This window comes from Trichosurus vulpecula, chromosome 6 (assembly GCF_011100635.1).
Source record: "Trichosurus vulpecula isolate mTriVul1 chromosome 6, mTriVul1.pri, whole genome shotgun sequence".
NCBI lineage: Eukaryota > Metazoa > Chordata > Mammalia > Diprotodontia > Phalangeridae > Trichosurus > Trichosurus vulpecula.
The window spans coordinates 261,602,420-261,620,414 of NC_050578.1; the positions used below are offsets into that span (position 1 = coordinate 261,602,420).

The window sequence follows — 17,995 nt, forward strand, 5'->3', positions numbered from 1 at the left end:
TAAGCCTAAAATCCATCCCATATAGATTATCATGCATTATAAACATTAAAGAAGATAAAGTGTTATTCATGTTTGTAGCATCAACATTTTAGAGCTGTAAGGGAACTTCAAGACCACTAAGTCAAAATTTCTTCATTCTACACAGAGAGGGTCACATAGTCAACAAATGTTGGAGGAAGAACTTAAACCTTTGTCTTTTCTACTCAAGATTGTCAAACCTAGCCTCTCAGCCAATCTTTTGAAAAGGTTCTATCATTTTCTTGTAAGGCTTGATTTTGTGGGTAGTAGACTCAAACCAGGAGGGAAATCTACAATTCGGGGCAGCTAGGTGGCACAGTGATTAGAGCACCGGCCCTGGAATCAGGAAGACCTGAGTTCAAATCCGGCCTCAGATATTTGACACATGTACTAGTTGTGTAACCTTGGGCAAATCATTTAACCTCAATTGCAATGCCTCCCCGCCCCTGCAAAAAACAAACAAAAAAAGAAATCTATAATCCTATGTTCCTGACATAAGAGTATTCTCTTAAAATCTTACATTATTTTGGGGAGACACTGTGGCTTCAGGTCTACCCTATCCCCGTCAGTGGGGCACTGAATATAAGGGAAGTAAGCTATCAATAATCTATGATTAATTTTTCAATATGAGCATATAAGCTTCAGAAATAGGCAAATGTTATAAGTTATATCTTAATTCCTTATTTTTATTGTCTAGACTTAATAAAGTCATGGAAAAATATTAATGCTGCAGATTAAATTTAAATGTGTGCTGTGCATATATATTTTATTTCTTCTAGAGAGCACACTGCTGCTCCATCTAAGTCCATGAAAGTTGAATTCTGATAATTAGTTTAGGCTTCCCACAATAGCCCCTTAGGTCTCCATTCCAGGAGTTTTATAGAACATCCCATGGATAGAAAGTTTGGGAATGACCTACCTATTTCCTAGAAGCAAACTTGGGAAGAATGACTTTGTACCTACTCCATTCTCATAAACATGTCTGATGTCAAGAAGTTCTGTATGTTGGAGAATAAGGGTCTTCACTTTCCATCTCTACCCATAAGAACTGAATCACTCCAGACTATAGAAAAGCAATACAATTCAAATATTGATCATAAGCTATTTCTGGAACTGGCCTTACTAGTTTCCTGGGAGTGAGAAGAAATCTTTTAGCTTGAAACTCAACTGAAGTGAGGAAAAATACAAATATAGACATGAGAATATCAGACTGGCTCATAGAACTGTTCTTCATATACACAGAACAGACTCCAATGGAGTATCTCTTTCAGAGGATAATAACAATAATAATGAAAGCTAGGAATTATTGAGCTCTAAGATTTGCAAATAATTTTATATATAAATACATTGGATCCATGCAACTCTTTTGATGTTTTTTTTTAAAGTTTCTTAGGGTCACATAGATTGTAAGCATCTGAGGCAGAATTCAAACTCAGGTCTTCCTGACTCCAAGTATTGGACTCTATCCGCTGTGCCACCTAGGTCGCTACTGAAAAGTTCTCTTTGAAAGTAACACTACTGGATATGAGTGAGGAAGAAAAAAATCGTCTGAAACGCAGGCAGTCACTGATCTGCCTCCATGGAATTTTATCTTCCTCTTTAAAAGAATTAAATAGCATTAGTCAGATGAAACACAAGACAATGAAATGTTAGCTAGTCAGCTAGCTATTTAGTTCATGAATTTCATGGGAGAAAATTCTGGCTGAATACCAAGGCTCAAATAAAGTATTTTACTTATGCCAAAAGTGGATATCTATGCCTTAAACACCAATTTGTGGTACCAATGTTGATATTGTCCTGTAGTCTGTTGCTTGATCTGTATGGCTTTCCTACGTGGTCACCAACCTCTGGTAAGAGTGGAAAGTGGAGAGGCAGATGTTTTTCTGTCTTGTCCTGCACATCTTATGCATGGTATCCCGTATCCTATAGGAAAAAGGAAAAACATTGTCTCATTATATTAGCATATCACCACTGAGGTGAGGGGTGGGGAGCATCATTCCATCAAATTCCTAGCCTTATCTACTGCCCTGGAGAAAGGGTAGTATCAACACTCCTTTTCAAAGTTCTTATTTCTCTACAGGAACTGCCCAAGGCTCTGAAAGTATTCCATCTTACATTTATGATATAACTGACATTGAAAATATCTCTAAACATTTCACTTAATAATTAACAAAATCCCTGCCCAGAGATGCTGAACCCCTTGTAGGTCATCACCCAATCCCCATATTCTACCTGACACTACTAAATTGCTTATTCCCGTTCCTCTCAACCCATGTCCCACCAAAGTATCAGATAAAAGCAAATGTCCCCTTCCACTGTGCTCTCTGAAAAGCCTTCTCCATAGGTGACATACTTGTTTTCACCATGATTCTTTCTTTCCCATTTCTTCCACTTTCTGCATCTCATCTAGGCCTAGTTACCTCCTAATGATATAGCTTTCCTTGATAACCCTTCTAAGAGTGGGCTACAATTTTACTCATTCTACTTGATTGTTCTAGATGGGGGAGTTTTTTTTTTCTTTTTTTTTTTATTTATTTAATATATTTGGTTTTCAGCATTGATTTTCACAACAGTTTGAATTACAAATTTTCTCCCCATTTCTGCCCTCCCCCCCCACTCCAAGATGGCGTATATTCTGGTTGCCCTGTTCCCCAGTCAGCCCTCCCCTCTATCACCCCCCTCCCCTCTCATCCCCTTTTCCCTTCCTTTCTTGTAGGGCAAGATAAATTTCTATGCCCCATTGCCTGTGTATCTTATTTTTTAGTTGTATACAAAAAGTTTTTTTGTTTTTGAACATCTGATTTTAAAACTTTGAGTTCCAAATTCCCTTCCCTCTTCCCTTCCCACCCACCCTCCCTAAGAAGTTGAGCAATTCAACCTAGGCCACACATGTATTATTATGTATAACCCTTCCACAATATTCATGTTGTGAAAGGCTAACTACATTTTGCTCCTTCCCAACCCATCCCGCTTTATTGAATTTTCTTCCTTGACCCTGTCCCCTTTCCAAAGTGTTTGTTTTGATTACCTCCACCCCCATCTGCCCTCCACTCCATCATCCCCCTGCCTTTTATTTTTTTTTTTTTTATCTTCCTCCCTCTTCTTTCCTGTGGGGTAAGATACCCAACTGAGTATGTATGGTATTACCCCTCAGGCCAAATCTGATGAGAGCAAGGTTCACTCATTCCCCCCTCACCTGCCCACTCCCCTCCTCTCCTAGAACTGCTTCCTCTTGCCACCTTTATGGGAGATAATCCACCCCATTCTATCTCTCCCTATCTCCCTCTCTCAGTAAGTTACTCTCTCATCCCTTAATTTCATTTTATTTCTTTTAGCTATCTTCCCTTCATCCTCAACTCACCCTGTGTCTGCTCTCTTTCTTTTACATATATATATATACACACACACACACACACATACATATACCCATAGATACATGCATACATACACATTCACTTATATATATACATAAACATATATATATGCATATATATATATGCATATTCCCTTCAACTACCCTAATACTGAGGTCTCATGAATCATACTCATCATCTTTCCATGTAGGAATGTAAACAAAACAGTTCAACTTTAGTAAGTCCCTTGCAATTTCCGTTTCTTGATTACCTTTTCATGCTTCTCTTGATTCTTGTGTTTGAAAGTCAAATTTTCTATTCAGTTCTGGTCTTTTCACTGAGAAAGCTTGAAAGTCCTCCATTTTATTGAAAGCCCATATTTTGCCTTGGAACATGATACTCAGTTTTGCTGGGTAGGTGATTCTAGGTTTTAATCCTAGCTCCATTGACCTCCGGAATATCGCATTCCAAGCCCTTCGATCTCTTAATGTAGAAGCTGCCAGGTCTTGGGTTATTCTGATTGGGTTTCCACAATATTCAAATTGTTTCTTTCTGGCTGCTTGCAGTATTTTCTCCTTGATCTGGGAGCTCTGGAATTTGGCAACAATATTCCTAGGAGATTTCTTTTTGGGATCTATTTGCGGAGGCGATCGATGGATTCTTTCAATTTCTATTTTGCCCTGTGGCTCTAGAATATCAGGGCAGTTCTCCTTGATAATTTCCTGAAAGATGGTATCTAGGCTCTTTTTTTGATCATGGCTTTCAGGTAGTCCAATAATTTTAAAATTATCTCTCCTGGATCTATTTTCCAGGTCAGTGGTTTTTCCAAGGAGATATTTCACATTGTCTTCCATTTTTTCATTCCTCTGGTTCTGTTTTATAATATCCTGATTTCTCATAAAGTCACTAGCTTCCACTTGCTCCAATCTAATTTTTAAAGTAGTATTTTCTTCAGTGGTCTTTTGGACCTCCTTTTCCATTTGGCTAATTCTGCCTTTCAAGGAATTCTTCTCCTCATTGGCTTTTTGGAGCTCTTTTGCCATTTGAGTTAGTCTATTTTGTAAGGTGTTGTTTTCTTCAGTGTATTTTTCAGTATTTTTTTGGGTCTCCTTTAGCAAGTCATTGACTTGTTTTTCATGGTTTTCTCGCATCCTTCTTATTTCTCTTCCCAATTTTTCCTCTACTTCTCTAACTTGCTTTTCCAAATCCTTTTTGAGTTCTTCTATGGTCTGGGGCCAGTTCATGTTTTTCTTGGAGGCTTTGGTTGTAGGCTCTATGACTTTGCTGTCTTCTTTAGGCTGTATGTTTTGGTCTTCTTTGTCACCAAAGAAAGAATCCAAAGTCTGAGACTGAATCTGGGCGCGTTTTCGCGTCCTGGCCATATTCCCAACCAACTAACTTGACCCTTGAGTTTTTCAGTGGGGTATGTATGACTGCTTGTAGATTACAGAGTTCTATGTTCTACGTTTGGGGGGGAGGTGCCAGCTCTGTCAGAGCCGCACTCCTCCTTCCCTAAGGACCCCCAGTCCAGACTGGGCTCAGATCTTCGGCAGGCTGTGCACCCCTGCTGTGATCCGCCACTTAATTTCCCCCACCAGGTGGGCCTGGAGCCGGAAGTAACAACAGCTGTAGCTGCCCCACCTCCGCTGCCCCCGGGGCTGGAAGCCGAACCGCGAACTCCTTCCACTCCCGCAGCTTTTCCCACTAACCTTCTCCGCATTCTTTGGTGTTTGTGGGTCGAGGGGTCTGGTAACTGCTCACGTATTCAGGGCGCTAGGGCCCCCTCCGCCCGGCTTCCGGTCTGGATCGTCCACGCCGCTCAGGCTGGGCTCTGCTCCACTCCGTTCCCAGCTCCCAGCTCCCAGCTCCCAGCTCCGTGTGGAATAGAGCTCACCCAGAGACCATCCGGGCTGTCCTGGGCTGGAGCCCTGCTTCCCTCTGCTGTTCTGTGGGTTCTGCCGTTCTAGAATTGGTTCAGAGCCATTTTTATAGGTTTTTGGAGGGACTCGGGTACGGAGCTCACTCTAGTCCGTGCTTACCAGCCGCCATCTTCTAGATGGGGGAGTTTTAATATTTCTTGTTTCCCAATGTCACTTTCCACTTCCAGATTCTCCTTCATGTTCCACCCTCAATGTGTTACTGTCATTTTTTCTACTATTTTCCTCAAATGTACATAGAAATTGTTCACTTATCCTATGAAATGCACTCAATATAATATGTGATCAAAGAATCACAGATTTAGAGTTTCTTCCTTTAACAGATAAAGAAACGGAGGTCTAGAGAGGCAAAACGATTTGACCAAGGTCTAAGAGGTATCAGAGTTTGGATTGTAACCTAGGTCTTCTGGCTCCGAATCTTGGACTCTTTCCACTGAAACACATTGTTTCCCTGCATGAGAATATCTCTTAGCTGGCAGGGGAGGGGGGAGGAGAGGGAGTTTGCAAATATGTTTACGATTAAAATAAAAATCAATGATAACAATATTGTTGTGGTTACTCTGGTTAAATATAATTGTGGTAATTATATTTTGTGGATTTAACTAAGTACATGTGATTGCCATACCTATATCGATATAACTATGTATGTATGTATCATGTTTTATATGTGAACTATCAGCACAGTATTCAGGTAATGACTCAGTAGATAGAGTCAAAAAGACCTAAGTTATAATGCTGACTCAGACACTACCTGTGTGAGCCTGAGTCAATAATTTGACCTCTCCCTGCCTCAGTTTCTACAAAATTATAAAAAAGATTATAATGAGAAATCATTAGGATTTGTGTGAACCTAAAATGAGATAATATTTGTAAAGTGCTTTTCAAACCATAATGTACAACAAAAATGTTAGCTGCTATTACTATGAACACAACAGCATGAATGTGAATGAAATTTGTGACTGAAAGAAAAATCCACAGTCATGGTTAAAGGGAGGCAAAACAAAGTAAAGAAACAAATAAACAAGAAGAAAAGTGAACTTAGCTTTAGGAAATGTTTTGTCCTAAACAGAAAGGTCCTCAGCCTTTAATCCATTATATCATAAATTTCTTGAAGGCAGGGGCTGTCTTTTCTCTCCTTTTCCATCTCCAGGGGTTAGAACAGTGCCTGATATATAGTAGGAATTTAATAATTGTTTATTGATTGATTCTTTAATGAACTGATTGTATCACAAAGTTGCAAAGAACCTCATAGGTCACTTAATTCAATCCAAAGCTGAACTATAATTCCGCATATCATTTGTTCTCAAAATTTTGGGTCGCAGGACCCTTTCACTTTCCTAAAAATTATTGAGGACCCTAAAGAATTTTTGTTTATGTGGGTTGTACCTATCAATTATTATAATATTACAAATTAAAACTCATAAATTAAAATAACTTTTAATTCATTTACATGTAAAATAATAAATCTATTTCATGTTAATAAAATATTTTTAATGAAAACCATGTTTTTCAAAAAAAGAAAAAAAAGTGAGTAGTTGTATTTTTTTTTCAAATCTCTTTAATGACTGTCTTAATACGAAAAATCTGGGTTCTATCTGCTTCTTTTTTCAACACATAGTGATATGTTATTTTGGATGAAGTACATGAAGAAAATCTGGCCTTACACAATATATACTTGAAAAAGGAAAACATATTTAAAATATGAAAGTATTTGTTACCTCATGACTGCCCTGAAAGTGTTTCAGGGAACCCTAGAATCCACATACCACACTTTAAGAACCAATGACCCCTACAGAATACCTAAGAGTAGCCTATTTAGATGTTTTATATATATATTGCCAAAAAAAGCAAAATTCACTACCCTCCTGAGCCATCATAACTCTAATTACTAGGAAGTATTTCCTTGGGGAAGGACATATCCCAGGTCCCTTGTGTTTTACTTCATCCATTTTAAATATACCTGCTGGTAAGAATGGAAAGGCATCTCTCCACATTTGGTGAGGGGTGGGATTTCAAAAGACATCGATAATTGAGGTTGGCTTTGAATATGTCAGTATTAAAAAAACAAACAGGCTTTGCTGTTTTTTCAGAAAGTAAAGATACTGAATACACATTTTCTTAGCCAAAGATCCTCAACATTTTTTCTAATTCCATGGCCTGTTTTGTCAGGAAGAAACAGGGGGACTCAGGACATACCAGACCCTGAAGATCTCTGGTGAGGTGCCCAAGGTGAGAGAGATTACTTGAGAGAATATTTTGTAGAAGGTGACTAGAAACAGCTATAGGTTGGAATTGATCAACTTCAAAGTCCTTTCAGTCTCTAAAATGAAGTGATTTTGTAATATAAATGGATAATGATTCTCTTAATTTACTTTTCTCAATTATATGTAAAACATTTTTAAACTTTTTTTTTAAATTTTGAGTTCCAGATTCTTTTCCTCCCTTCCCCCTCCCCTCCTTGAGAAGGCAAGGAGTTTGAAATTAATTGTATGCATGTGAAGTCATACAAAACATATTTTCACATTAACCATACACAGACAAAAAGAAGTAGTACACATAGGTCTGAATTCGGACTTCATCATTTCTTTCTCTGGAGATGGATAGCATTTTTCATCATAAGTCCTTAAGATAGATATGGATAATTTGGAAAAAGAAAATATGCTTCCCAATGATATGATTTTTTTTCTGCAAAAAGCAAGTTGGGTTCCAGTAGGAGGTCCGACACCACAAAGTGATTGAGAGTATTTGAAATTCTGTTGTTTTCTGATTTATGGAAAGAAAAAAGTTATATGGTAAGTTGAGTTCAAAATTAAGAGGGTCTGCATTAGAATCTTGAAGCTTGCTATGGTCAATAATATGATCATCACCAAATCACTTAGACTTTGTGAGCCTCACCATTATGATCTGTAAAATTAAGGGGTTGGACTAGTTGATCTCTAAGGTTCTTTTTTTATTTTATCAATGAGAAAACAAAGAAAGGATCTATTTAGAAAGAAAAACAAGGAAATAGTAGCATGCTTTCAAAGAAGAAGCCATGTTTATGCACCAGGATAGATTTTTGGATCATTGATTTTTAGATGATTTTCATTTATACAATTGAAATTTTAGTTTCAGTTTAATTTCCAGTTTATTAAACAATATTTTCATGTCAATAACTTCCTCTACTATTGAAATTAATCAACTGAGCTTATGTTTTCAGGTCTATAGAAATACTGCAGTTGACAATGATTGGTCATTCAAGTCAAAAATAAAATGTTTGCATCATCTTTTAGCTCCTATTCATCCGTCCCTCTGGGAACTTCACTTTGTGGAGGCATTGAATCCATTCATTTTTTTCCTGTCAAGCCACATCTCCAGGCAAGCTTTCCTATCTGCAACCATTAGATCGCAAACAAAGACCTTTTTGGTGTGTGTATGTCTAATGTGAAAATATTTTGTATGACTTCACAAGCATATAATTAATGTCAAATTGTTTGCCTTCTCAAGGAAGGTTGGGGGAAGGGAGGAAAAGAATCTCAAACTCAAAATTTTAAAAAAAAATGTTAAAAAAGGTTTACATGTAATTGAGAAAAAAATGAGAGAAACAATATCCATTTCTATTGTAAAATCACTTCATTTCATAGAAAGAAAGGACTTTGAAGGTGACTAATTCCAATCCATAGCTCTCTGAAAGTCAAATGTCTAAAGATGGTGGTTTCAAATTAGATGGACTAAAAAGTGAAGCTAAATGAAATTATAGACTTCTCCATTAACACTTTCTTTTAAATGAAGAGAGGACTGCAGCTAGATTAGTATGGATATTTTCAGACTGAGTGTTTGGTAATGAATGGATTGGTCATGGAGGACACAGTCTAAATTGTATTATCACCTATTCATTCAGCTAATAAATATTTACTGAATGTTGGATACATCTAACATTCTATACTAAGCACAGTGGAGGACAAAAAGAGATAGCTCCTGTCATTGAGGAGTTTGTGGTATGTACCCACATAGTTAAGACAAAACAAAAGCCTGATAACCATGACAAATTGATTCTCCAATAGTTTGGGGCTACTCCTGAAACCTATGTGCGATGTGTAATAAAATCTAAAGTCTCTTATGCTCTAATTCCATTCATAGTTGAAAGAAGTTGGAATTTTATTTTTTTAAAAAAAATATTTAGCTATCATATCCAGACTGGGAAATTGGCTCTATTGAAGTACCCAAGAGAACTCCATCCTGTCCATAACCTGATGCAATTTTATTAGGAAATAATGAGATTATAGTGAAAATTTTCATGAAAATGGAGTAGGCAATAGATAGATAGACAGACAGATAGATAGCAAGACAGATAGACTGACAGACAGATAGGAAGATAGAGGCAAGTTTCCAATCATCATGGTTCATTTTATATTATAATATTAATTCAGTATTTATCTTGTCAGAAAGCAGTAACACATCTCTAAACGTAGAATAAAAGGCAATGGCCTAAGATGACAGAATTTCAATTTCTATGTAGCCTCCTATAGTATACATTGAGAATTTCTGGAAAGATAATGTATGGTGGATAGAGAGAAAGCCTCAATTTTAGGCAGCCTTGGGATCAACACAGTATCTATGTGACTCTGTGACAGCCACTTAATCTAATTTCTTTTGGTTATTCTCTAAGGCTATACATTGCACAAAATGTCTTGACCTTGTCTAGAGAGTTCACCTAACTTAATATCACCTACTTCAAATGTTTCCTGTTAGAATCAAATGAGTTAGTATGTGCAGTTTTCTGCAAACCTCATAGCACTACGAAACTAGTCATTATTATATTCATTCCTCCTCCTACAGTATTGGAAAGACAAAAAACATTTTAAAGTTGTGGCCCTTTATCCCAAGCAAAATAAACTAGTAATACTATACACTTTTAAGATTTACCACCTAAAGGAGTGATTTCTCATGAGACAAAATCAGTGAAAGGGAGAATTCCACAACAGTTGGCTTTAAACAGCTCCTTTGATTTTCTTTTTCCTTTGACTTCATTATCCCTTCCCCTAAAAAGCCTACATGGTCTTCGATTGGGAAATAACTTCTCCTTTCCAACATTTTAGTTGTAATCATCTTACTTTCTGACAGGTAGATGATATAGACGATAGGTAGGTAGACAAATACATAGATGACAGATGGATACAGCATTTATTAAGAACTAATTATTTTAGTATATTTTCGTTATGGTGTATGATTGTTAATATTTTATTTTAAATAAATTTTAAAGCATGATTATGTACGTATTTACATCTTAAATCTTCTTTTGGAGGACAGGGAGGAAATTGCTGAGTTTATAACAGCAAGACAAACAGATTGAACTTAGAACATTTCAATTAATGCTTGCCATTTTCCTTGTATGTTAAACAAACTGAGGTCTGACTTAATTCAGCAGGCATCATAACTGAGTTTGCAGACATGGGTAATTGCTGAAGAGTTGATCAGGACAGTTTATAACCAGATGGTTTGTGATTGACCAGAAATTAAAAAAAAAAAACTGGAGATCTGTTGGGCAGTAGTGAGAACAATTAAGAACTTTATTCATTATTTTTTAAAAGGAATAAAAAAGAAACACTGTCTTAGATAGCCTCATGTGGCCTCAGCCAGGGAGAAGTTACCTAGGAAGCAAGAAACAAGGTCAAATGTCACAGGGGAGAGCAAGAGACCCAAAGTCCCCTGAAGCATCCCTTTGAAAAGAAGATAGAAGGATGATTAATCATTTTATTAATGAACTTTTCATGATGACAAATTCCAAATAAATTCTTCAGTCTGAGGGAAGTAAATATAATGGAAATACCCTTGAATTGAAATCAGGAGACCCAAGTTGATTTCCAGATATGACACTTTCTGGCTGTGTAACTGTAAGGAAATCATTTCAACTCTCAGTTTCTCCATCTGTAAAAATCAAGATAATAGTATTTATTCAAATTACTTCCAGTGATAGAGAATCTATCAGAGTAATTTTTAGTGTGCTATGTAATTATTATGTGGTTTATCAGAGTTTTCTTGTTGCTGTTGCTAAATGCACGCTCAAAGAAGTTTGGCTACATTTTCAAGTGTATGTGTGTGTCTATGTGAGTTTGTATTGTTACAGGTATGGAATGGAATGGTCTCCCAGATGCCTTTATCTCTGATAGTAGTATTTCTGTCTGTTTGGCATGTACTTATGTGGGGGTTGTATGGTGTGTGTATGTATGAATGTATGTGTATGCATATATGCATGTATGTATGTATGTATGTATGCATGCATGTATGTATGCATATATGTCTTGTGGCACAGGTAGGGATTAGAGTGATCTCACAGATCCCTTTATCTTTGAGAGCATTATTTGTATCCATATGGTGTGTATGCATGTGGTGTGTGTGTGTGTATGTGTGTGTTCAAGTGTGTATGGTGTGAGGGTATGAATTTTTGTATATATGTATGTATGTATGTATGTATGTTTGTGTATGGTATATTCAGGTATGGATTAAAATGGATGGTCTCCCTGGTCCCTTCCTCTCTGAGATTATTATTTGTGTGTGTGTGTGTGTGTGTGTGTGTGTGTGTGTGTGTGTGTGATGCGTAGGTATGTGGGGTGTGTGTATAGTATATTGAGCCAATTTTTGTTTTTCTTTTCTGGGATGAGAATTGTGAAATTTTAACGCAAATCTTTAAGAATAGACACACTGAGAGGGTATGACATCTAACAAAGAAACACTAGCTCTTATCCATTGACGACAAACTGTACAATATATTCTTCACTTTTTATAAAAGTAAAGCAAAATAAAATGCTCACTTGATCCCACCCACTCCTAAACCTACTATCCATCAGTCTTTTCTCTTGCAAAAGTTTTAGAAGGAGATTTTTATATACATTATCTAAAATTCCTTGGCTCTCATTCACTTCTCCAATACTTGTAACCTGGCTTGCTCTCTCCAAGGTAGAAATCCAAATTTTAGTTAGTATATTCAATGATTTTTGTCATTCATTCTTTTTTACCTTTTAGCATGACTGATTGATGGCTTTTCTTTCTGGATATTTTCTCTTCCAAGGGATTTATAACACTATCTCTCTCTTGGTTCTCCTCTCACCTCTCTGACTTGCTCTATATGGCCATGCTCCAGTGCTTTGTCTTGGACCTTCATTTCTCCACGCTCCCCCTCAGAGCAAATTCACTAGATCCCATGGGTTCAATGATCATCTCTATGTAGTAGATTCCCAGATGCATACAGCAAAGTTTTGTATCTCTTTCACAAACTCCCATCATGCTTCACTCATATAAGTCCACCTGGTCATCTCCTAGGGATTTCACAATCAATAAATTGACAACAAAACTCGTTATCTTTCCTACTTGACCCACACAATCTCCTAAATACCTATTTTCTGTCCATGGTACTTCCATTCTTTTACTTTCTCAACCTCCCAATATTAGAGTTGACTTCACATTTTCATACTCTTTCATCCCTAAATTCCACTCCATGTAAAACGTTGTTGATTTTACCTACAAAATATGTCTAACATCAGTCCCCTTCTCCTCAGCGGCACCATCCCACATGAGTTCAAGCCCAAATCATATCTTACTTGGGACCCAGAAGGTTATAAACAGCCTCCAAATTACCATGGCTGCATTATTTTCCTGTCTCTTTCTCCTAGCCACTCTCTATCCAGCTGTAAAAAGGATATCCCTAAGGCATCAACCTGACTACAACATTTCCTAGCTCAAAAAACATTATATACACCCTGACCACCTCAAGATAAAAATATCAATCCTTCCATTTGTCAATTAAAAGTTGTAATAATCTGACTTCGAACTATCACTCCAGATTGGTTGCACATGACTCTCAGTCACTCACTGTACATTTCAGCCAATTTGTCACATTTAATGATTTCTATCAGTGACATTCCATGTCCTGTGTGTCTGTGCCATTACCAGATATATTCTCCTTCTATATTTTTCTATCTTAAAATTTTTAGCCAAATTTTCAATGATTGCTTCAAGTGTCACCTCTTATATGGTGTCCGTACTGAATTTCCAATTATTAGTGCTACTTCACCCACAAAATTACTTTATTATCTACCTTGTGTACTTTTGGTATTTTCTCACCTTACCATATGTCTCTCCACTAGAATCCAAGCACTTAAAGGGCATGTACTCTTTTCTTTTCTTTGTATTTTTAGTAATAATGTATGGCATACAACAGCTTACTTAACTGAACTCAATTGAGCCTTTTTTAATCTATTGTATAAAGAAAGGAATAATATTAAGTAACAGCCTGTGAATTTGAGGCTACCATCACTGCTGAAAGCCATATTCCATTTGACATATCTATATCTATACCTATCTATCCATCTGTCTAGATTTTTATATATATATATATATATATATAGAGAGAGAGAGAGAGAGAGAGAGAGAGAGACAGAGAGATGGATGGAGATATAGACAGCTAGATATGTCTGTATCTATGTATACACACATATACATATACACACATACAGGTATATATGCACACATATATGTAAATATGTATGTATACACACGAGCATATGTATATGTGTACATACACACATCTGTATATGTATATGCATGTCTACATATGTGTATCTATAGATATAAGTACAGATACATAGATACTGCTACACCTGTCTCGTATCTCATTTTTACCCCGTTTCCTCTTTTAATCTTCCCTCCTTCTCAAGTGTTCTCAAGTCAGGAAAGAAATAAATTCATGCTGGGTTTCTCTTTGAGTTATATATGTTGTCATGGAAAAAGCCATGGAGTGGAGCTAAGAACTTGTTTTTATTTTATTTGACTTTATTTTGCAGAAGGGAAGGCAGGGCCAATGGGGTTAAGTGACTTGCCCAAGGTCACACAGCTGGTAAATGTGTCAAATGTTTGAGGCTGGCTTTGAACTGAGGTACTCCTGACTCCAGGGCCCGTGCCCTACTCACTGCACCACCTAGCTGCCCCCAGAACTTGCTTTAAATCTAGAATTGTACCTTAAGTGGTTTTGTGACTGAGTGTTTTCCTCATTTATAAATTAGAGATATAAAATTTGCATAGCTTATCTCATGAAGTTTCAATGGGAAAAAAGCACTGATGAAATAAGAATGGTCATTATTATTTTAATTTATACTATTGATTTATTTCTGAATCATTTCAGATGGACTGATTTTGTTTTTCCCCTGGGGTATGTGGCTACACAAAGAAAGTCCATGGAGAACATAAACAATGTGACTGAATTTATGTTCTGGGGACTTTCTCAGAATCCAGAAGTAGAGAAGATATGCTTTGTGTTTTTTACCTTTTTCTATACAATCATCCTTCTGGGCAACCTCCTCATAATAACAACCATCCGCATTGGCAACCTTTTTAATTCACCCATGTACTTCTTCCTAAATTACTTATCTTTTGTAGACATTTGCTACTCTTCTGTCACAGCCCCCAAGATGATTGCAGACTTATTGGCATTGCAGAAAAGCATCAGCTATGCAGGTTGCATGATGCAACTGTTTGGGGTCCACTTCTTTGGCTGCACAGAGATCTTCATCCTCACGGTGATGGCTTATGACAGATATGTAGCCATATGTAGGCCTTTACATTACATGACCATCATGAACAGGGACAGGTGCAATAAGATGCTGCTGGGGACATGGGTAGGTGGTTTTGTCCATTCCATCATCCAAGTGGCACTGGTAGTCCAGTTGCCTTTCTGTGGCCCCAATGAAATTGATCACTATTTTTGTGATGTGCATCCTGTACTGAAACTTGCCTGTACTGACACCCACGTTGTAGGGGCTGTGGTGACAGCCAACAGTGGAACCATTGCTTTAGGGAGCTTTGTTATCTTACTAATGTCCTACACAGTCATCCTGGTGTCCCTGAGGAAACACTCAGCTGAAGGCAGGCGCAAAGCACTCTCTACCTGCGGTTCACACGTAGCTGTGGTCATTATATTTTTTGGTCCCTGCACATTCATGTATATGCGGCCGGACACAACTTTTTCAGAAGATAAGATGGTGGCAGTGTTTTATACCATTATCACTCCCATGTTGAACCCCTTGATTTACACATTGAGAAATGCAGAAGTAAAGAATTCCATGAAGAAGTTATGGACCAGGAAAATCTTTCTACAGAAGTAATTCACACAATAGTAGTGACCGTTTCTTTCAAATATTTCCCCAAAATGCCAGAAGTGCCTTGGCTTCATCACATTTCCCTGTTCCTTTTCCCAATATCTCTTAAACTTCCCTCTTGAGTCAAACATATCATGAGATATTGTCACAATACCAATCAATAAACAGTTATTAAATATCTTCTGTGTACCAGGCACTGTAGTAGCTAGGTGGCACAGTGGATAAGAGTGCTGGGCCTGCAGTCAGGAAGACTTATCTTCCTGAGTTCTAATCTGACCTAGGATACTTACTAGTTGTGTGACCCTGGGCAAGTCACTTTACCTTATTTGCCTTAGTTTACTCATCTGTGAAATAAGCTGAAGGAGGAAATGTTAAACCACTCTACTATCTTTGCCAAGAAACCCTCAGGTGGGGTCATGAAGAGTCCCGCATAAATGAAATGACAGAACAACAACCAAGCACTATAGTAAATTAAAGAGATATGAAGATATGAATGGATCATAAGATCATAAGTTTAGAGTTGGAAGGGATGTTAGAGGCCATCTCATCAAATGATTGGAATAAATGGCCTCATTGACAATGAAAAGAGAATTTTCATCTTACAGAGAAAAGAAATGCTAGGGAAGGTGGCCTAGCCATACCAGATATCAAACTGTACTATAAACCAGCAGTCATCAAAACTGCTTGGTACTGGCTAAGAAACAGTGGTGGATGAGTGGAATAGGTTAGGCACACAAGACACAGTAGTCAAAGACTATAGCAATCTACTCTTTGATAAACCCAAAGAATCCAGCTTCTGGGCTAAGAATTCAGTATTTCACAAAAACTGCTGGGAAAATTGGAAAATGGTAGAGCAGAAAATGGGCATATGTCTTACACCATATATCAAAATAAGTCAAAATGGGTTTAATATTTAGGAATAAAGGCTGATAGCATAAGCATTTTGGGAGAACAAGGAATAATTTACCTATCAGATTTATGGGAAAGGAAAGAATTCACGACACAACAAGAAACAGACAGCATTAAAAAATGCAAAATGGATAATTTTGATTATGTTAAATTAAAAAGTTTCTGTATTAAAAAAGCCAATGCAATAAAGATTAGGAGGGAAGCAAAAAATTGGGAGAAAATCTTTACAACTAATATCCAAGGCCTCATCTCTAAAATATACAGGGAATTGAGCCGAATTTATAGGAATACATCAATCTCCAATTGAGAAATGGTCAAAGGATGTGAACAGGCAGTTTTCAGAGGAAGAAATTAAAGATATCTATATGCATAAGAAAAATGCTCTAAATCACTACTGATTAGAAAAATGCAAATTAAAACAACTCTTAGGTACCACATCTCTCCTGTCAGATAATGCAGGAGAGGAAGTGGGAAAATTGGAACACTGTTGCATTGCTGGTGGAGTTGTGAACTCATCCAGCCATTCTGGAGAGCAATTTGGAACTATTCCCAAAAGGGTATAAAAATGTTCATACCCTTTGACCCAACAATACCACTTTTAGGGTTGTATCCCAAAAAGATTACCCAAGTGGGAAAAGGACCCGTATGTACAAAAATATTTATAGCAGCTCTTTTTGCAGTAGCAAAGAATTAGAAATCAAGAGGATGCCCATCAGTTGGGGAATGGCTGAACAAGTTGTGACATATGAATGAAATGGAGTCCTATTCTGCTATGAGAAACGAGGAAGATATGAACTTCACAATAACTTGGAAAAAACCTACACAATATAATGCTGAGTGAGCAGAGCGGAATGAGGAGAACATTATACGCAACCACAGATATATTAATTCTGTGATGACTAACCTTGATAGATTTCACTCTTCTCAGCAATACAAGGTTCAAAGACAACTCCAAAAGACTCATGATGGCACGAGCTGCAGATTGAGGCAAACTGATTGCTCTACATTTTTTTTTCTCTTCTGTTTTTGTTTTTTTTTTTTTGCTTTGTTTTGTTTTGTTTTGGTTCTTTCTCATGATTCATTCCATTGGTCATAATTCTTCTTTACAACCTGACCATTGTGTAAATCAGTTCAATGTGAAGTTATATGTAGAAGATATGTTGGATTCCATGACATCTTGGGGAGGTGGCGAGGGGAGGAGGGGAAGAAAATCTAGAGCTCAAAATCATGTAGAACTGAGTGTTGTAAACTAAAAATAAAATTCTTTATTAAAAAAATTAAGGCCCAGAAAGGTAAGCCAACAAGATTTTACTAAGGTCTTACCCTGTGTTTGCAACAGTACTAAGTACTGAGAACAAAAAGAAAAAATCAGAATAGTAAGTACATTCAATGATCTCACAATCTAATAGGCCTCAAAGGGAGAGGATAAGAGATTTTCCAAAGTCACTTGACTATTTAGTATCAAGGGCAGGATTCACATGTAGATTTTCCTCACTCACAAGCCACAGTATTCACTGAAGGCATTGCCTCTCACACAAAGAGGACCAAAACCATAGGCAATAATATGCACTTACATTTCTAAACATTTAGAAAGCACTTTCTTTCCAACAGCCTTGTAAGTCAAGGTTTATTAACCCTTTGTAGCCAG

General features: G+C 37.1%; 1 protein-coding gene across 1 annotated transcript; it reads left to right on the top strand.

Annotated features, from left to right (window-relative positions):
- Nucleotides 1-14,517: 14,517 nt before the first annotated feature.
- On the top strand, nt 14,518-15,444 carry LOC118853711 (olfactory receptor 4S2). The gene has a single exon (XM_036763897.1). The coding sequence runs from the start codon at nt 14,518-14,520 to the stop codon at nt 15,442-15,444; it is 927 nt and encodes a 308-aa protein (XP_036619792.1).
- Nucleotides 15,445-17,995: the final 2,551 nt, after the last annotated feature.